Source organism: Equus przewalskii, chromosome 17 (genome assembly GCF_037783145.1).
Source record: "Equus przewalskii isolate Varuska chromosome 17, EquPr2, whole genome shotgun sequence".
Lineage (NCBI taxonomy): Eukaryota > Metazoa > Chordata > Mammalia > Perissodactyla > Equidae > Equus > Equus przewalskii.
In genome coordinates, this window is record NC_091847.1 from 60,230,583 (window position 1) to 60,252,433 (window position 21,851).

At 37.0% G+C, this 21,851-nt stretch overlaps 1 protein-coding gene across 3 annotated transcripts; it reads left to right on the forward strand.

Annotated features, from left to right (window-relative positions):
- The first annotated feature begins 325 nt into the window (after positions 1–325).
- On the forward strand, positions 326–21,851 carry DUSP19 (dual specificity phosphatase 19). 3 transcript variants are annotated; one of them, XM_008523694.2, is made up of 4 exons: positions 326–775; positions 5,885–5,931; positions 13,222–13,374; positions 18,254–21,851. In XM_008523694.2, exons 1-4 carry the CDS (start codon positions 550–552, stop codon positions 18,491–18,493), a joined length of 666 nt encoding a protein of 221 aa, XP_008521916.1. In that variant the 5' UTR covers positions 326–549; the 3' UTR covers positions 18,494–21,851. The 3 variants fall into 3 exon arrangements, with proteins under 3 accessions (XP_008521916.1, XP_008521918.1, XP_008521917.1); XM_008523696.2 differs by having other exon boundaries at positions 348–775; positions 5,885–5,950; positions 13,340–13,374; XM_008523695.2 differs by having other exon boundaries at positions 348–775; positions 15,113–21,851.

Below are 21,851 nucleotides of genomic sequence, written 5' to 3' on the forward strand. Positions count from 1 at the left end.
TCTGCGAACTCAGAAGGTTTGCACTGGGACTCCTCCGCCTTATTAAAGCAAGAGCCATACCCACCCAGGTCATACCCAGGTCAGCCCGTGTCGTGCACAGTCATACCACTAGTGACACCAATCGAACATATCTAAGAAATCGCTGCTTTTAAAGAGCGAGGAAATATCAGCTCTCTCTTCAATTAAGTCATAGTTTACCACTCTGCGCAAACAATAAAGCTGGATCTAAACAGCAACAGGAAGAAGACTCTTAGCAGATTCCCTGAGCCTGTAAGGATAACGCAGATTTTCCGTCGACCGGAAGAAGAAACAGCATCCAATCGGCGCCCGTTTCTCAACGGCCAATCATACTTCGTCTTACATTGCAGCGCTGGGACGAACGGAGCTAGAGTTCACTGTCTCTCGGCATTTTGCTACTACTGTCACCTGGAGCGGAGTGCACCCCTGCGGCTGTATGTATTGTCACCTGAGCACTAAGGGACGAGCAGTTCAGCCCTTCTCAGTGCTGGCTGGATTTGCTTGTACTTGTTCCCAGTCGCCGCTCATGTAATGCACTCCCTTAACCAGGAAATTAAGGCATTCTCCCGGAATAATCTCAGGAAGCAATGCACCAGGGTGACCACGCTATCTGGAAAGAAAATTATAGAAACATGGAAAGATGCCAGAATTTATGTTGTGGAAGAAGTAGAGGCGAGCAGTGGGGGTGGCTGTGGTTATGTGCAGGACGTTAGCTTGGACCTGCAAGTTGGCGTTATTAAGCCTTGGTTGCTCCTGGGTGAGTATATCTATTTGCCACTAAGTCATTGAGTGCTTTTAACGATGTTACTTTCTCTTTTTTTTCTCCTAATGTGTAATAGTCTGTACTATCAGCTCTCCTGACGAAAAGTTGAAATGTTTCCTTTTTTGGATGTGGAACGTACATTAGCTAGTTAGGGATGTTTCTGCACCAATATATCCATAAGAAGCATAGATTTTAGTAGCACATAGCACACACATAGGATAACACATTGATGTTGTGTTTTCTTGGATTATAAAAGGATATAGCCTTTAAAAAAATTAAATTTAAAAAGTGCTTTTATTAGGCAAAACTACAAGTGACAAGGATTAGAGTTGTAGAAAAGTTAATCCTTGAAATAGTCAAGTGCTTGTTTGCCTGCTTTACTGTTACAAACCATATGGAATGCATGCCTTCTATGGCCACATCTGTTCATACCTGCTGTGAGAGTTTGGGAGAAGGCGGGCTTTTATTTTATAGCTATGAGTCTGATGTTATTATGATTTCTTGTATTATGGAAAATATTGTTTCCCTATACAAAGCATAATCCACAAATAGAAAAACGATGCAAGATTATAAAAGTACAAGCTTGTTAGCTTGGCGAGAATATTACATGGTATTCTTAAAAAAAAGTCAACAATGTTTTCAAGTAGGTTTGAATTATTTTTCATTTATGAATAGAGAAATTAAGACTTGGAAAGATCAATGATTTGTCAATATTTATGCAGTCAAGCCATTCTTGAGTAAAAGGAACACTGAACGGGGAGTCAGAAATAGCCAGGTACTATGCAAAGTGCACACAGCATCTCACTCCTTTTTAAAAAAAAACTGTGAAGTAGAGATTATCACCTCCATTTTACAGATGAGAACTGGATTTAAGATTGGTGAAGTACTTTCACAAAGTAACACACCTAGTAAATAGCAGAGCTGGGCATCAAGCTCAGCTCTAATTGGCACCTCCTCTCCATCCTTGTATAGCCTGCCTCAGGGAGTCCAGATTTTCAGCCCTGCTCTGCCTCGAACTTAATGGATGAGCCAGTGCAAGTCATTTATCCTCTCTGGTCCTCCAAAAACCTGTCTGTAAAACTGATGTTAACAGTATCTGCTTATCTCCTAGGGTTGTCCTGACGTGGTTGTGAAAAGTTTTGAAACAAATCAATTGCAGTATATGAGTTATGATTGTATTATGTATTATATGAATTGTTACGTAAGCTATCTTTAAATTCACCAAATAAATATCTCCAACTCGGGTCTGCCCAGTTGCCTAGTGGTTAAGTTCTCATGCTCCTGCTTTGGCAGCATGGGGTATGCGGGTTTGGATCCCGAGCGCGGACCTATGCACCACTCATCAAGCCATGCTGTGGCAGCATCCGACACAAAAAATAGAGGAAGATTGCCACAGATGTTAGCTCAGGGCCAGTCTTCCTTACCAAAAAGCAAAACAAATCTCCAACTAATTTCTGTAGCCCAGTGAAAAATTAAGTGGGTCATTTAGCTGGTCTGGAGGGTTCACCCAGGAATTGCACACCATGTCTAGGAAAGAAAATATGTACAGGCACATTTTTCAGTTATTTGGCTTCCATTTTAGTAATAATGGTTTTAAGTAATTACAGTAGAACTTTAAAATATCATTCACCTCAGAGTCTTCATGAACTTTGCTTGTTATTTTTTATCTAGACTTACGCAGCATGAACTGATCAAGGAAATGTTCTCAGTTTGGCTTTGGAACCCTTCCCAGGATCCTGGGAGAGTTCTGGGAGGGACTTGTGAAACTAGGCCTTATCTGGTCTCCTCTCTGAACGAGGAAATGGGATATTTTCATCAGGCACAACCTCCTTTCTTCTGAGAGGTAGATGGACCTTTTTCTGCCTAGTTACAAGTGCCTTGTTCCTGAGGGACCTGCGGATGGTTACAGCTAAAGTTCTTCCACATGAATGATGCAGGGGTTGTTACTGACCAGACTAGGTTTCTCTCTGGAGATGGGGGTTGTTTTTAGGTTGCTTCAAAGAGCTTCCTTCATCTCTTCAAAGCAACATCACTCCCACCTAGCGCTCCATGCCAATTAACTTTTGGTTTTGGTGGGGAATAAAGAAAATGGAGAGTTGTAAAGATAATCTGTCTTTTTTGGTTAGCTCATAAATTCAAACAAGCTTCTGCATTTCAAAAATCTTACATAGGCCCTTGAACTATCTAACATAGTCAATGAACATTTTCATCCTAAGCTTTGCAAATTATATTTTTACAAGAAAAAATCACTAGGACTTTTCTTAAATCCAGCTTGATTTGTAAAAGTAGAAAATTCCATTTCTCTTGGGTAGTTAAAAGGCACACTTATTATTTGTTATATCCATACTGTTAAGAAGTCCCAACTGCTGACATTTTCAGATCGTCTCTTCAATTCTAGGTGAAAAGCTTGGCATTCTTTATAAGGTTCTAGAGGATTTCTGATATCTAGGAAGCCCAATAACCATGGGAGGCAGATACTACATTAAATTTGTATAGCTCTTTATTTTTAAAATGATTTCACAAATATTATGTTACCTTATCCTCACAGTAATTTATGATCCTATTTCTATCCACTTATGAATGTTTACTCATACAAATTTTCTCAAATAAAACATTTCTCTTTGGAATATCCGTTATTTCCCTTTTCAATAATGTAATAATGTTTTTTGGTTTGTTTTCATGATGATGAAAATAACAGTTTGTAAATTAAGACATGCTACATCAGAATTTATACAATACTTGGCATTTTCATAAAAAGGATTTCTTAAAAAAATAGAAAAAGGATTCTGGAGATCTCATGTAGCCTATTTTTTACGTTACATATAGTATGATTGCAAAACATTGAACTTGTTAGAAGTCCCAACTCCAGTAGCATGTATTCTTTCTAAACCAATCACCTCATCTGTAATACTTTCATAATAATCATTGGCCAAGATAATAAATATTAGTGGTTTGTAAGTGTCAATGTAAAATATAACTATAAATTGTTATCATTATTAGACCCCTTTGTTTAGTTGTGTTCCTATTCATTAACTTCTTTTATATTATTTTTAAAGTTATCATACAGTAAAATTAACTTGGTGTTCAGTTCTATGAATTTCAACACAATTATAGATTCATATAGCCATTGTTAAAATCATCAAATTCTTAAAGTTGGTATTTGTTTTTAAATTTTGATTGAGAGAGTTTATAAAAGGATAACATTCTGCTTTTTCAAAACAAAGGTCTAAATAACACATTGTCCTAATATATGATTTACAGTGTTTTTATCTTTTAATGATGTTTTTCCAATAAAAGTTTTAACACAAGACTGCAACATAAAGCAACCATTTAAAATTGGAGAAAAGCTAATGTTTGTAGCTAGAATTTAGAGAGAATTAACTTGAACTGACTACTCTCAAGTATTGAAACACAAGCCAATGACCTGAAGTCCGTTTGTGCGGACTAAAACTGTTCCCCACACTATTAACACTCATGTAATTTTCCTATTGTTTGAAATGGCAGAACATATAAGTTGCATTTTTCTCGTGTCGAGAACACTAAATTTGTATCACTATAGTCATATTCTGGAAGTCACTTTCAAAATATGACAGCCAACTCTAAAATATTATCCACCTGTTCTGTTTGGTGTGTGTGTATGTTTAATGGAAATGATCAAAGTGTCCAGCTTTGATAAATATAATAATGACGGTCTAGGGTGAAAAAAGGAAAGAATTTCATTCATGCATGTTTCATGTTTTTGCTATTTTAAGAAATGGGCAGAGTAGAATTATTATTTAAAAGATGACATGCATAGTAAACCACCAAATTTCAGTTAACTTATTTGAACCTATCTTTTTTCCTGAAGATAATTAGAACTTTCCACAGAAAACTGAAAAAGAGAAATTACTTTTTAATTATGAAGTATTTAAAATGTATAGAAAATTACAATAATATAACACACAATTATGTATCCATCATCCATTTTTAACAAATGTTAATGTTTTGATAGGCTAACTTTTAAGTAGAATAAAGTTGAATGTAGGCTCAGTAAGGAGACCATGAGCTACCTATTACCAAGAGAGTATTGGCCAACCAGCATGCTTGCTGGCTTTTCAGCTACCTAAAATCATGTAATAGAAGCTGGCAGATTTCCCAGATAGGTAAGGTAAGAATAGCATTGTTTATGGAAATGGACCCTAATTCAGGAAAGTAAAATACTTGACATCTTTCAATAATAAATGCCCTATCTTTTTCAGTTGTGTAACTCACTTTATTTTAACTAGTTATCCTCCTGTATGAATTTGCTTATTAACTAGAGTCATCTTCCGAGTGTGGGAGATCAGGAAAGCCAGCTTTGACAGGAGGAAACTGTAGATGCATACAGCCCTAGTGGTACATGGAACGTGGGTGGACTTCTACAGACCAGCAATGTTTGCTCTAAGCTACTCGGTGTTCCCAAACCAGCTGGCATGAAGTCATTTTGTGGGTATCTTTTTTTTAATATCCTTTTTTAAGTTACAAAAGAATTAGATATTCATTATAAAAAATACAAATGAGCATAAAGAAGGAAAAAATCACCTGAATCCCACTGCTAACATTTATTTCTATATACTTCCTGTCCGTTTTTAAGCATGTATTTTTTGCTTTTACAGAAATGGGTGATGGTATTTTGTAACTTGCTTTTATCACCTATTTATTGAGAACATATTTCCATGCCATGTATTCTTCTACATTTCTCATTTCTAATGGGTGTATATATTTCACTACATAATTGTACCATCTTTTATTCAACCCAACCCCTATTATTGGGCTTTTGGGGTTTTTTGCTTGTTTTGTTTTTTGTATTACAAACAATACTATGATGAACATCCTGATAGCTAATCTTTGCAACATCCAGGACTTTTAGGACAAATTCCTAGAAGTGGGATTTCAGAGCCCAAAAGTATATACAAGATGAATATTTTTTGGTGAATATTCCCAAATTGTCTTTCAGAAAGTCAGACTGAAGTCCTCCCAAGTTGTATTTTTTAAAATAAATGAATGACAGAATTGTTGCAAAATTGGATAAAAAGTCAGGATGATTATTTTTGTGTTCAAGGTGATATGATTTATTTCTTACAGGGTCACAAGATGCTGCTCATGATCTGGATACACTGAAAAAGCACAAGGTGAAAAAAAATGCTTCAGGTCTGGGACTATGTATAGGAAGTATTTTAATTGTTACATTTATTTAAGAAAAACTATTGGTCCATTTTAGAGTTTAATTGGTAACATTTTAAGCTATCATTTTAATAAAGCTGCAAAAATTATTGCACCTAATTCAAATATGTGGATTTGTAATCCATCTTTCCAGTTTTATATTCTCTCAGTCTCCCTTCAGGTATCCTCATGAACCTGACTTTGGAGGCACGTCTTCTTGCCCTGCTTATGTAGTTTCTCTTTGTGGGCCAGACTTTCCTCTCCTTTCTTCTTGTTCAAGACCTACCCATTCCTTGAGTCCCAACCCACATACCACTTCTTCCCTAATGCCATTTCCTCCCACCCTCCCCTATACAACTGATGTGGTTTATTACTTACTTCAATATTTACTAAAACAGTTTTAGCCGTCTATTTTGTCAAGCACTGTATCAGCCTCTTGGAATTGCTATAGTCAGAGGAATGCAAGAGGTTCCTGTTTACATGAACCTTATGATCTGAGGGGCAGGGGAGGGAGAAAGAAAAATAACCACCTACAGTATAGTGTATTAGGTGCTTTCATAGGGAAGTGCAGGGTGCTATAGGAGTGCATAGGAGATGATGCCCCTAACCCATACTGGGTTGGGTTGAGTTGAGATCGGAAGGTCAGAGAAGTCGTCCTGGAGGAAGTAATATTAAAGTTTTGCTCTGAAGGAGATAGGGAGGGAATAGACAGAAAAGTGTTCAGATAGAAGAAATGGTTTATGTGAAGGCCCAGAGGCAAAAGACAGGCTGATGGTTTTCGGGACAGAAAAGAAGTTCAGTAACCCTGGAGCAGAAAGTGTGAGAGAGAAGGGTACCAAGAGACAAGGCCGGAGAGAGAAGCGTGAGCCATGTCATGAGAGTCCCTGTAATCCAGTGTAAATTGTTTGGACTTGATCCAAATGACAGTGGAAAGCCATTGGAAGGTTTTACCCAGGGATGTAACAGGATCAAATTTGCTTTTTGGAAAGTTGCTTGTTGGAGGCAGTGTGGAAAATACATTAGAGGGTTGCTCAAGCTAGAAATGGGGAGACTAGTTATAAAGCTGTTGCAGTAATCTAAAAAAGATGATGGTGGTTTAGATTAGTATTCAGTGGGAGTAGAGAGAAATGGATGGATTGGAGGGTTTTTGTAGGAGGGTAGAATTCTCACAATTTAGTGATCGACTACCTAGGTCAGGATTGGAGGGGAGGGCAAGGTTGAGGGAGAAGGAGACAAAGCTGATATCCAGCTTTCTTGAGTCAGTAAGTAGGATTGGTGCCATTCCATGAGATAGGGAAGAGCCGGTTTTGGAGGAAAAAGAATGAGGTCAGTTTTGAACATTTTAAATTTCAGATGCTGTGGATAATCTCGGTTGTTATTCAGTAGACAGTGTGGATATATGGGGTCTGAAGTTCAGGAGAGGTAAAACTAGAGATTTAGGAATCTTCAGCTTATAAACAGTGATTGAAACCATTGGAGTAGAAGAAACTACCTGGGAAAGATGTAAAATGAGCAGAGAAGGAGGCCTATGACGGATCCCTGAATGCTACCAACCTATAAGAAATTGTCAAAGGAAGAAGACTCTGCAGCAGGAAAGGAGGAACTAAGGGAGGTCGTAGGAAGTCAAAAAAGTGTGGTGTCATGGAAGCAGAAGAAGGAGTGTTTTAAGAGGAAAGAGTCACTGGTGTCAGATGCTGCCAGAAGTTTAAGTACAATGAGTACTAAATTAGGTCCGCTGAACTTTGCAACAAAGAATTTGTTAGCGACTTTGGTGGGAACAGTTTCATATGAATTGGAGGCAAAAGCCAGATTTCTGAAGATTGAGAATTGGAAGAAATGATGGCAGCAAAACAAAAAGAGAGGAAAACGGCAAGAGCCAGAAGTGATGAGATCAAAGGAGGGAGATGGGAAAGTTCTAAGTATGTTTTAAGGCTGATGGTAGAGGAAGGAACTGAAAATACAGGAGAGCAAGAATTGTGGCTAGAGGGAGGTGCCAAAAAAGTAGGAGGCAGTATGACCACAAACACAGGTACCAGAATGAGCCTTATAAAGGATGTTGGAACACATCTTCCACTGTAATAAGAAGGCAGACGGAAAGGGTGGGTACACATGTAGGCAAGGTTGTTAAGTTTGATGGTAAGATGTGCGGGTTCCTAGGTGATGGCTTCTCTTTTTATTCTAAAGTAGTAAGTGATGTGATCTGCTGGGAGTAAGGAAGAGATGGTAGGGTTGAAAGTTATTAGGAGAGTGGGGAAGGTTTGAAAGAGCTGATATGGAGAATGAGGGAGAGAGCCGACTAGGGAAATAGAGTAGCTAAGCATTGCTGAGGGTCAAGAGAGGTTGGCTCTGATGAGTTTATGGTGGCATGAATGGCAATATTGTGACTTTTCTCCAGCAATGCTTAGCAGTCTGGGGACAGAGTGAATTTTTACCAGACAGGTGCAGAGAGGGTGGACCATGGACCATAAGCTGAATAGAAAAGGAAGTGAAGGCAAGAGGGGGCTGACAGATAGGAAGAAAATATAAAGATCAAGGACTCAATGGCTCTTGTGAGGTCTGGTGGGAGTAACTGAATGAAAGAGCTAGAAAGAGAAAGAGTGGGATGCCTAAATTAATGTCATCAGAGTTGGAACAGTTCTGGATATTGGCCGTGAAGGAGTGTGATTGAAGTGAAGGGGTGGTGAAAGTCACTGGAGATGAGGTAGTCAGGGAACTGTTAAGCCCAAATGGAAATTGATGTCACCCAGGATAATGGTAGGACTTGAGGTGGGATTCAGACAACTGACAGCCAGGTGCTTGAGGAACGCAGCGGATAGAAGATGGAATAATCAGTTTGTATGAACCTCAAAGAACAAGGATTTTTACTGGACAGTGAAAAGATATGAATTGGAAGAGGCAAAGAGTAGCCAAAAAGAATGCAGCCCTGCCTGTCACCATGAGGTAAACGGGATGCTAGGCCCTTTTGTAGGTGCCGGAGATACAGAAATGAACAAGCAATAGGTCCTTGCTCTTAAAATATGATACTTTCAGATGAGAATACATTCTCTGAAAGAATCAAAACAAGGCAATGGGAGGAGTGGCAGGAGGCCGCACAAGTCAGGCTAGGGCTGTCTGAGGGTCTTACATTTCAACTGAGACCCTAAGACAGGGTCAGCCATACTTGGATCAGGGAAGAGCACGTCAGGCTGAGAGATTAGCAAATGCGAAGGCTCTGGAGGGAAACAAGTAATCTCTTCCTCCCTTTTGGTCCCAGAACATTTTGTTCTTCTCCTACAGTGCTTAATACCACTGCTTTGTGTTAATAACCATCAGTGAATGTGTTTTCTCCTCCTCTATCATTTAGCTAACTTCTAGAGGATTGGAGACCTTGTTACCCACAGTTCTGAGAAAAGGTTTTGATTGAATTAAGCCTAAAAATTTTAAGTGATAAATACTTGCCATTAATTTCTCCAAGGAAATAACTACTAACCAATTCGATAACTAATTTGATGTTTACTTGTCAGCTTACTTATTTGTGTTTAAACTGGACTCTCCTTGTTTTGTTATAATAATTACTGGCTGACAATAAGAGATAATGGCCTGGAATTGCATAAGGATATGAGAATTACTGTATTTCTGAATAGGAACCCTCTTTGATCAATATTTTTACATAAATAGAACAAGTTTCAAAGTCTCACTTACACTAATAAATTAATATTTCTCAGGGTAAAAATGAAAAATAGAAAAACGGATAAATTTGTTCATTGGCAAGTCTTGTTATTATTTATGCCCTCTTATGTTACACTAGTTCAGATTATGTTTCATCCTGGTGATGTGAGCCTAGTAGCTGTTTATAAGTTCCTTCTGCTCTGCACAGATGACCCTGTACACAAGAGGCAAAGGTAAACTGAGCAGCTGAATAGAGGGTTTCTAGAAAAATTTAAGGATGCTGCAAACCAAAATTATTGATTTAAATGCATGGCACATTTCAAAGGGATATCCTAGCATTCAAGTAAAGTGCTGTGACTAGTAGAAATTCCTACAGAAATTTAATTTTAATGTTTAGATAGGGTAATAATAGTTGCTTTATTAATAAGGTACTCATTGAGTGCTTGTTGTGTGCAGAATAAAGCACTATGGGGGATAGAAAACTAAGTGTAACCTAAAATGTTCCAAGTTATTTATTGCAGCATTGTGTTTAATAGCAAATTATTGAAAAAAAGCATGTGTCCATCAATGGGGACTTAGTTACGTGAACAGTAGCACACACACCATAGAATACTATATAACTATAAAAAAGAACACACACAAAGGGCCTCTACATACTGATATGAAAAGATCTCCAGGACATATTTCAATGGGGGAAAAACCCCAAAGTGTTGCCTTTATGTAAGAAAGGGAGTAAATAAAATATCTGCATAAAGATACTCTGAGAGAATGTACAAGAAACCAACAAAGCTGGTTACTGTTAGGGTGGGAGATACTGGAGTAGAGAGGGACAGTGTGAGAGCAAGACTTCTTAATGTTTCTTTTTATAATTTTTTATTTTTGAGCCAATTCAAAAAATAAAGTTTTATTAAAAATAGAAATAATAATGCCTAAATGTGAGGATTAAGTGAGATAACCTGTATACCTAGCACATACTAAGCATTCAATAAAGGGGCTGGGGCCGGCCTGGTGGCACAGCAGTTAAGCGCTCACGGTCTGCTTCGGCGGCCCGGGTTCGCTGGTTCGGATCCCGGGTGCGGACATGGCACTGCTTGGCACGCCATGCTGTGGTAGGCGTCCCACATATAAAGTAGAGGATGATGGGCACGGATGTTAGCTCAGGGCTAGTCTTCCTCAGCAAAAAGAGGAGGATTGGCAGCAGTTAGCTCAGGGCTAATCCTCCTCAAAAAAAAAAATAAAAGATAAGGACTTCAAAATGTATTAAAAAAAAATAAAGGGGCTCTTTTTATTATCCCCATTATGAAGGGCATCCCAAGGACAGCCATCGTTAGGACCTCTATAACTACATTTGGAAGTATGCTTGATTACTAGAAGGGTTTTAGGCTGAGTCCCCAGCGCCAACACTACCTGTGATTCAGAACAGTTCTTTTCAATCAGGACCATTCAATCAATACATACATAAATTACATTTCCAAATAGCTGAACTACCCAGGCATTGGGTAGTTCAGTAATCCACAGTATTTGTAAAGCACTTTTACCTTTTTACATGTTGTACCAAGATTCTTATTTGGTCTTCTCCATAATCCTGTAATGAGAGATATCTATCTCATTACCCTATATATCTTCGCTGTATATCACAGGATGTGTGTGTGTATATATATTCTGTTAGAGGTCAGAATACACATATATTCCTGGTCTTTGGAAATCTAGAAAATGGTTGTGAAGACAAGGCAAATACATCAATATTATAAGACATTGGAGGATATCACGTAATTAAGGACAGAATCATATAATCCTGGGAGTGAGAAAGTGACTTGACATAGTCAGGTAAGACTTCACTGGGGAAAGCAGAAAGACTTTTCACACTTTAATCTCCTAACGAGGTTCTTCTCTTCTTTCTAGTTTCTCCCATCTCCTCTCAGAGTCTCTCCTGAGTAGACATTTGAGGTTTTTTCTCTTGTCTTTCTTTCACAAGGCAGTTAGGGTAGGAAATGGCCTATGGCTCCTTCTTCATGAGGCCTTGCTCCATGAGTGTCTTAGTCCTCTTTTAGTTTTGAACCATGGAAACATGAACCTTCTAAATAAGGAAGAAGAATGTGTACGCTGGTACAGGGCGATCTCTGGAACGAGGGCAGAGAGTGGCCATACCAGAGAATGGATGGCTATCCAAGCTAACCCTTCTGTCCCACTGGTACCATGGCCTCTCTGCACATTGACTCTAATTTTCTCACTTGGCAGCAGGAATTTTTCAGTTTCTCTGAGCACTTAATAGAAAATGGCCGTCTTAAAGCTCTCAAGGTTGTGGATCATTTTAGCTGTCTTTTAAACCTATTTAAAAAATTTCTAAAGATAATATGATCAGTCTAGCTTAAGTCAAGTGTCCATCCAAATCCAGTCAGCTGTGCTGAGAGGAGAACTGGGGCCCTGCCAGAGCCATACGTGTGAGGGTGGTGGGGGCAAGAGAGGCAGGGCTAGACAAAGACTCTAAAATATGTGTGAAATACGTGAGAATACTGAGATTAGGTGAAACCTAAGACTCATGCTAAGAAAAAGAATAAATACAATGAGAAACATTGTCGTGACAAGAAACAGTGACTCATTTTTCTGATCCATTTAGCCTTTGGATTCCCTTAATGGACTTTCCACATGGCTCCTTCCTCATGCTTGGTGGACTCAAGGAAAGAGGCTCAAATGCAAGGAGGAAGTAGGAGGTTGCTTATGTGCACCACCTGAAGGAAAATCTTTCATGGCCATCCCCTCTTTCAACCAGACTAACTCATAAGAATCTCTGGATATGAGGCCCTGTGGCATTGATAGTTTTAAAATCTCACCAGGTGATTCCAAGGTGCAGCCACACTTGAGAGTCGTTGTACTAATAAAGAATCTTAAAGAAAATAGGGAAATAATTATTGAAAGGGAAGTTGCATGCCACTGATGCACTTCCCCTGTTTAATAAGCTTTTTATGTGGACGTTCTTTGATTCATTGATTGATTTTTTTGGTGTTTTTTTTTTGAGGAAGATTAGCCCAGAGCTAATATCTGCCACCAATCTTCTTCTTTTTGCTGAGGAAGACTGGCCCTGAGCTAACATCCATGCCCATCTTCCTCTACTTTATATGTGGGACACCTGCCACAGCATGGCTTGACAAGTGGTGCGTACATCTACACCCAGGATCCGAACTGGTGAACCCTGGGCCGCTGAAGCAGAATGTGTGAACTTAACCACTGCACCACCAGGCTGGACTCTATTTAACAAATATTTTAAGCATTTTCTGTGCTAAGCTCACTCACAATGCTTACTTATACTGGTGAGTAAGCTAAACCTGGTCCCTACCCTCATGGAGTTTATAGCACAGTGCAGGAGACAAATAATCTCTCAGTGATAGGGGATGTAATAGGACAAGTATAGGGGGCTATGAGAGTATATAGAAACAGCACTTCTGGTGAGGGATGAGGCAGTCAGAGAAGGCTTCCTGGAGGAAGTATCATTCAAATGAGTCATACTTAAATTTTTTGTTATTCTTGTTACAGATCTCAACATCCTAGTTTCTTTTTAATTAACCTAATTCATGGGAATTTTTAAAAATCATCTCCTTTTTTTGTTCTTTAAGGTGACTCATATTCTCAATGTTGCATATGGAGTTGAAAATGCTTTCCTCAGTGACTTTATATATAAGAGCATTTCTATATTGGATCTGCCTGAAACCAATATCCTGTCTTATTTTCCAGAATGTTTCGAATTTATTGAACAAGTGAAAATGAAGGTAAGTATTGTTTTGATCTGCAGTTCTTCAAAAGGAGAAATTTAAAAGTATGGGTCCATTACCCAATCTTTATTCTTTTTGTAAAGAATATATAAAGAACCACTAGGAAATTTCCCCTCCAGTAATATTTCGTTATTCCCTACAATTATTTAGTTATGTAATTGCTCTTTTCTCAATGTCATATTTACTTTTAACATTAATTCAGTTTCTCATCTTCCTAGGCCTTCCTGAGAAATCTTAGGGGATAAAATTCTCCACTTACGGAATTTTCCTGTGAATATATGCACTTAGATTTCCTTTGACAGTTTGTGACCATCTGCCCTCTGACCACATGTCATACTCCATCTGATTATCTTGCAATAAGACTGCTCCAGTCCTGTTAGTGTATTTATGAGGATTAATATGCATTCATTTTCATGGCTGAGGTGGGGATTGTGAATCTAAGCATTTTTGACAGTGGAATTTTAGGGCCCTCTAAGGTCTAAACGTGTTGCTTTACTGAGATTGGATGAAAGTGCTGATCAGAAGCTGTCCATTGGGTCTCTGACTTTAGAGGACCAACAGATAATATAATACTTCAATCTTGGTATTGGATTCGAGCCAGCACTCTGACTGGCAGGGCTTCTAGGTTGGCTATTACCAATAATTATACCTTGAAATGACATCACTTTTAGTAGTGTATAATTCTTACAGAATTTATGTGGGATAAATGGATGGGACTGTAGAAGCGCTTACAGAAAGAAGTTAACTCTCCTGGTGCACCTAACAGTTAATGATGGTTAAGATTGGAATCCAGCTTAAATGAATTCTGTCTGATGATCTCCCTTCTACCTGCTCTCCTTCTCTTTCATTCTCCCTTCCTTCCTTCCATTTAGTAATATTTATTGAGTGCCTTATGTGCTCAGCACTGTTCTGGGTGTCTTCCTGTAGATTACCAGGAAAATATAAAAGTATTCAACCCTACTGTTCAACTTTATTTATTAGCAGATATTTGGATGAAAGAAAAGGAAGAGGTTTTCTAAAACAAAGCCTAATATTGGCCACTCTGTTCTGTTGTGAAAAGTTTTATAGGCTCTAGATTGTAACATTTCATTGTGCCAGTTAATAGTGTTAAAAATAAAAATGATAAAGTTTCTGTGTTAGCCGCTTCTCTAAGGAGATATAGAATATACCTTAGATGGTAAAGGAAAAATGTAGACATCATCCATATTCATATTAATATTAGAAGATATATACATGTTGCTAGTAAAAAGTGGAAAGGGTAATAGTTAATTAAAATGGTTCTTAACTTGGGTTTCCTAAAAAATGAAGCCTGAATTAAGGATTAAGAGCCGATGCTTCATTTGAGAGATGCAATCCCTAGGCAGTGAGAGTGAGAAGAAAGAGAAGTGATTCAGAGAAGTCTGAGAAGCAATGCAAAATGATGTGTTCACCTGCTGAGCACAACTTTACAATGGGCTGACTGTGAAATAGCTGGGTGCTCAGCAGGTACACCTGCTCTGCCACCTAAGACATCTCTGGGCAGGGAGTACAAAGAAACTGCCTCAATATAGACTTTGGGAGGGATAGGAGAGAGAGAATTTATCTGCCTGGCTCTCTGTCAGCTCCTACTTCCCATTGGTCAAAGTTTACCCATGGAGGAGGTAACTAACCCCACAATTCCAGATTACAACACTCCACTCCTTTAGCAGCCACTTTGAAGACTAACCCAATGCCCTGGGTGTGACTTTCTATCCAGGTGCAGAAGCAACAAGAGAATCCAGAACTCAGGGTGAACCTTCTATGCAGAGGTCACCACAGGGAAGAGTCAGGCCTTCTTAAGCAAACAAAACTCAGTAGGCCTAAGGAGAGCAGCTGGCCAGAGGTGGCAGCCGGGGTGGAGCAAGCTGAGTGACCATGTGATGATGGCACGAAGAGAATCTGAGAAGGTGCATAAAGTGTTTCTGCTGCAAGATGTATTAGAATTCCACAATGTGTTCTGATTTCTCAAGCTGTGTGTTTTATACTGGGACCCTAACCTCAGCCAATAATTCCTTGTCCTGAAGACTCTTTCTTGTTTAGATTAATACATATTTAGTTTTAGCAATAGACTTCATGAATTTTCTTCATTTTTTCTAGAAGAGATATCTTCATGACTTTGTCTATTGTATACGCAACTGTTGTTAAATCTAATTACTCAGTGAATTGCTTATTTCAAAACTACCTTTTAGGCTCTAGTTTGTTGTTTTCATCTTTTTACATACAGCTACCAAATGGAATGTCTTCCATTTTCCCACATCTGTCTTCATTTCCCTCTGTACTTATACAACTCTGTTTGGTTTCTCTGTCCTTCCTCTATCTCTGTCTCATGCATCATTTGTCAGGTTTATGCCCAACGGGACAGAAATACACATGAAAGGAAAATAGTAAGGTAACTTCTATAGCCTCAGGAGTTCTTTTAGGAGCTAAATTTACTTGGCCTCTCTTTTTATGTGCAAAAGGTTTTGCCTGTTAGTATGAAAATGACTATTTGATATTCTATGTATATTATTTATTTTATAAGATATGGTTTTAAAAACATGATATAAGTAATCCATGTTCACTATAGAAAAATTAGAAAATACAGATAAATAAAAATTAAGATCACCCTACTCTCACCACTTAGACATAACCACTGTTAGAATTTTGATATATTTTTCTAGACCTTTATCATTTACTTATTTAAAAAAGACCTGGACTTGGCTCAGTTAATCTGTCAACAAGTATTAATTACACATTCTGAGAAGATGTGAGGGATACCTATTGCTGCCCTCAAGGAGCCTGCAATCTAGTTGGAAAGCTATTCATAACAGTGTGAGAACAAAGAAAACATTAAAGTGGAAATACTGTAGCATTAATAATAACTATCCGCCCATAGCAAAATGGTGATTTGACTTTTTTGAGAGAACACTTTCCTCTGAGGAATGCAGAACAAAATGAATTTATTCATTTAGCACACTTTTATGGGCTACCTACTATGCGCCAAGAATTGCACTAAGCAGTAGGCATAAAAGATGGCTAAGATATCCCTCCTGTCCTCATCTCACTTGGAGAGAGCCAGGCCTCTTGGAAGGGGAGCCAGAGTTAGCTGGACCAAGAAGAGGAGCAAAGGTCTTCCGGCGGAGGACAACAGCAAGTGCAAAAGAAAAATTGCTTTATAAATTATTTCATTGTCACTATTTTGAGTTCTGGAAAGGGGACCTAAAGCCAATAATTTTTCTGGAAATACTTTCAAGGACAACATGATACCTAACGAGTAATAAAACATAAATACGTCAATTTAAATGTTGTAGGAACCAACAGAAAGGTAGCTGTCACCTAAATAATGTAAGAGAGAAGAAAATACTAACATTAAACACTAGCTAAAAATGGATGTACAGTGTATAGGACTGAAAATAAAGCTAGTTTCATTTTCAAAGGTATATGTATGGATCATAAATAGAGATGACTAGTATGTAGTCAAATATTAAAAATGACATTGAAGGTTGTATCTTATAACCTTATGATTCCAAGTTTCTTTGGAATATCTAATTTGTTTTGAGTTCAAAGAAGTTCATTAATAGTTTTCATCAGTTACTGTAATATGATTTTTAAATGTCTTAAGTCTCATAAAAATGAGCTATTGTACAAAGTGGTAAAAGTTCCATGTATGTATAGTGAATATTTGCGTTTTGCTTTTCTTGTACAGAAACAGTTAAAATTTGGAAATGAGTCGAAAACAATTGAAATTGTATTTTTGATATGAGGATTTGCAAAATATTAACACATTTTGTTGTCAGTCATTTGGCTTTCTTGAAGTGAGATGCACTTGCAAATTTAATACAACACATCTGGAAAAGGAATTTTGCAACAGATTTATGAATCTGAGAAAACTGCCTTGCAAAAGTAGAATAATCCAATGAGTCATAAACATGGTATTGTTAATGTATGCTTTGGGTAGAGAGTTTTCAGGAGTAAGTTTTGTTTTTTTCCCCCTTTCCCTGTTCCCATCTTTCTTTTGTGTTTTATCCAAGAAGAATAAAGAAATGAAGAAACTAAAACGTTTAATTCTGTAGGATGTGCTCACAGTTCGCTACATTTCATTTAGATCATTAACTTTTTAAAAGGCTGAGCTAGGTCACCCTGCGTCAGTGCTGCCCCATCAGATCTATCACGTTCATTATTAATGCGCTATTACCCCATCAGCATTGGTCTTGCACTGTGTCCCTTTTTACTTGTAAAGTATCACTTGCAAGTTACCTGAAACGTTTTTCATTTCTTGACCTCATGCTGGTGTCTGATTACCTTTTCCACTTCACATTGTCATGAGCTATTTGTGTCATCATTTTACTACCTCATAAATTTAACTATTTTTTAAGTTACTTCCCTCCAGAATAAAATATATCCAGTGTTTCCTTGCTGATCATTTTACACATAGATTTCCAAGCCAGTGACACTAGTTTCTTTATGGGAATGCTCTGTGGACCTAGAGTGACTCAGGCTTTCTGTTTAGTTTTACAATTATGGTTTTATTTATGTTTGCACATTTATTCCCTGTGATTTTTCTCTTGTTTATAGACATGTAGCTACTAAGTTACAGGCCTTTATGTATTCTTTACTGGATTGGTTCAGTTTATAAAAGATACTATTTCAAAATTCCAAAAACATCATGAAAGCATTTCATTCCTGGGGGATGGAAAGAAAAGGTGTTGGTGGTTGATTGATTTTTCCATTCATTGCTTACAGTGAATTGTATTTTGATAATTGTATAAATTGAGAAAATGATTTTTATTTTATAATTTTAAGCAGTATAAGAATGTGCAGTTGATTTAATAACCTTTCTTAAGTGAATAATGAAGATTTTTGTTGGATTTTATTGCAGGATGGAGTGGTTCTTGTTCATTGTAATGCGGGAGTTTCCAGGGCTGCTGCAATTGTAATAGGCTTCCTGATGAATTCTGATGAAATCTCATTTACCAGTGCTTTTTCTTTGGTGAAAAATGCAAGGCCTTCCATATGTCCAAATGCTGGCTTCATGGAGCAGCTTCGTACATATCAAGAGGGCAAAGAAAGCCATAAATGTGACAAAATACAGGAATTAGAAGGGGATAACAGGTCGTGAGTTACATTTTAGTGGATGATGGACCGCTGTAATTTCTGAATTGGCCTCTCCAGTCACCTCTCCACTTTTTTGAAGTAGACTAGTGAAAACTTCCTTTTCTCTTGCTGTTTTCAAGTGGAAATGGAAGTCAATGGATTGTCCTGGGCTAGTGTATAAATAAACATTTAAGTTATATTAGTTTTCTTTGGTATTATAGTGTGTGATTAAATGCTTCTTTGATTTGCTAAGGGAAAATAACAGTGTATTACCAATAATTGACTTCTGTAGAAGGAAAAGGTTTAAATTTAAAATCCGTATTAGAGCATGGAAAAATCAGTTGATTGAAACTTTTGCTATTTTTATATTCCAGCAACTGTTTCCATGAAGGAAAAAACTTGAAGTGCTATTTGACGTACTGTTTCAGAGGGAAGTAAATTTCTTTGTAAAGAATTTAAGATTAAAAACGAATACCTTAAACTTCCCAAGAGAGGTAACCAAAATCTGGAGGTTTACACAATATCTATATAGTGGTTACAATATTCACAAAATTTTTGTCCTTTTATGAAAACTTACCCACTTTTCATTTTTATTTTTACTTTAATTCTATCGCTTGCGTTTATTTTTTATTTTTAAAATTTTTGCATACATGTTCTCTCTTACGTTATTGTGAGCTTATGGTTCTTTAATTAGGTGACCTGGGCTGTTTTTTTTAATCCTGGGTCCCTAGCATTCTGTTTTTGAGTCCCATGTCATAATTTTTGGTCTTCTTGGATCTGTTTTACACTGAAAGTTCATTTTTTAGATGGGATTTGTTCAATGATCTGTTTTCTAGTTTGGTATTCGACTAGAGGACATTTTTAAGGAAAGAAGACTTATGGTTTTGTAGGAAATTTGACATACATTGTTAGGAAGCCTAACATAATTTGCTGTTTTATTTCCAGCCAGAGACTTTGAATCATTTCTTTTTTTTTTTTCATTGTCTCCATATTGGCAAGGCTGAATTCTGTACATTATAAATTTGCTTAGGGGTCAGCCCCGTGGCTGAATGATTAAGTTTGAGCGCTCTGCTTTGGCGGCCCTGGGTTTTGCTGGTTCAGATCTTGGGCGCGGATATGGCACCACTCGTCAGGCCATGCTGAGGTGGCATCCCACATAGCACAACCAGAAGGACCTACAGCTAGAATATACAACTACTTACTGGGGGGGCTTTGAGGAGGAGAAGAAGAAGAAAAAAAGAAGATTGGCAACAGATGTTAGAATAGGTGCCAATCTTTAATAAATAAATAAATAAATTCGCTTAAAGATATTCTTTGAATTATTCAGAATAAAATGTACTTAAAATTAATTATGGTAATTAAGATAGAATTCATTTAATAGCTTTCAAGTAGCCTCTCATGACTTAGACAATATCATTGCCATTTAGGTTTTATTGACAAAGTCCTGAGCTCTCTTTAAATACACATTATAGAGAGCAAGCATATTCCTATACGTAAGTTGGAAAGTGCCCATTGAGCACATCTGTGCCTTTGAGAAGGCTGGCTTTCTTATGCTGTCATGAGCAAAAAGTATAAGTGATAAATACAAATTATGTTTCGAGATTGCTTATAGTCTGAAAGGTGCCATCAAATGCAAAACTGTGAACTTTGCTTCTGTTGAGAAGCAACATAAATGTAATCAACCTACAGTGAGCTGTTTGAAGCCACCCATGGAGACAGAATCCTCTTAAATATAAGACTGATGTATAATGTTGTCTTTATGGTCAGTATTGCTGAGGGTCTGCTAGGTGAAACTTTTCCATTCACGTGAAAGCATTTATTTAAACATGGTTTATTTGGCGAGGTGCGGTTTAGTTTTCAGCTTTTAAGTGTTGTGACATGAACCTTGAGTAGAACCCATTCATAATGGATAGTATATTATTTATGTCTGTAGTTTGTGTGCTTAGTAGTTTTCTGTAGTTATCTGGTTATGGTGCAAACACATATCTTCTGTATCAGCTACAGAAGTGCTTTGAGCATCAGTTTTGTTTTATCTTAAATGGTAGTAGTTTGCTGTATCTAAAATGGATCAGTGAATGTAATTCAGTCTTTTAAATTAGGAGTACTGTGTGAGGTACTATGTACAATAGGTCATATATATTATATAGTAGGTTTATTGCTCTTCCCATGGATATAAGTCACTATGTCATACCTAGTTATTTATAAAAAGGAAACTCTTTCATTATGATCCTCCATCTCACATATTATACATTTTAAACAATGTATACCAAATATAGGTCTGTTTTGAGGAAGAGGAAAAAATATTTCAAGGAGTTTTTGCATGTATTTTAAAACACATTTTTCTACCATTTTTTAAAGGGAATAGGAAATGAAAATATTACTTGTTTTTAAACATTGGAAACAAATAAAGAGCCTTCTTAGCAACCTGAAAAAGATAAGCAGAACAAAGGTTTTGGAACATATGATAAAATTCTACTTATTTAAGGTTAATGTTTTTTAAATGTTTTGCTAACTTTATGTTTTAATAAAGGTTTATGATTATATATAATTCGAATTGAAAACCCAAGAAGTATTTAGATTTTTGGAAAACCAAAGAAATATTTTTCTTAGATTCTTCTGGGAAAAATTTAGACCATTATACTGATTTAAAGACAAAGATTTCAGAAGAAATGGAGTATAGAATTTAAAATTGTTATTGCAGTTTTACGTTTGCATCCCTTCTTCTCTACCGAACCTTGATTGAAATGTATGACTATAGCACTTGGAATTTTTGTTTTTTACATGTGACTTGGGGAACCTACTTTGATTCTGATTGGTAATTTCACTGGTGATGGGGAAACCTCTTGAACTTGTCAGTGTGATTATTAGAAACTCACATGGTTCAAATATATATAGAAAGTATCCCTCAAAGTAGTTTTTCCAAATAGTCTTGAATGTAGCAAGTATAAATCAGAGTATTGTTTTATAATGTTACCTAGTGAATTAACTCAATGAATGAATACCTTCATAAGCAAAACTATAATACATTTTAAAGTAACAAACGTAGCACAATGAATTATTTGGTTTTGCCAGGCGAATCTAAATAGTTGATTTTTCTGCCCAAGGATCCTGAGCATATTTAGTCACTCTGTAGTTATTTAAGAATTTAAACCAGAAGATTTGAATGTTTTATATTCTTGTAATACATATAGTAGCATTTACAGTTAACAAATTTATGGTTTGTTTCCATTATTATACTTTTAAACATAACATAGTTAAACTTTTCTATTTCAAGTGAAGCTTTGACTTACTTATTTTGTATCTATATTTATAATGTACTCTTTATTATTTCTAGATATTGATAAACTGTAATAAAAATAATAAATTTACTATTTCCCCGTTAA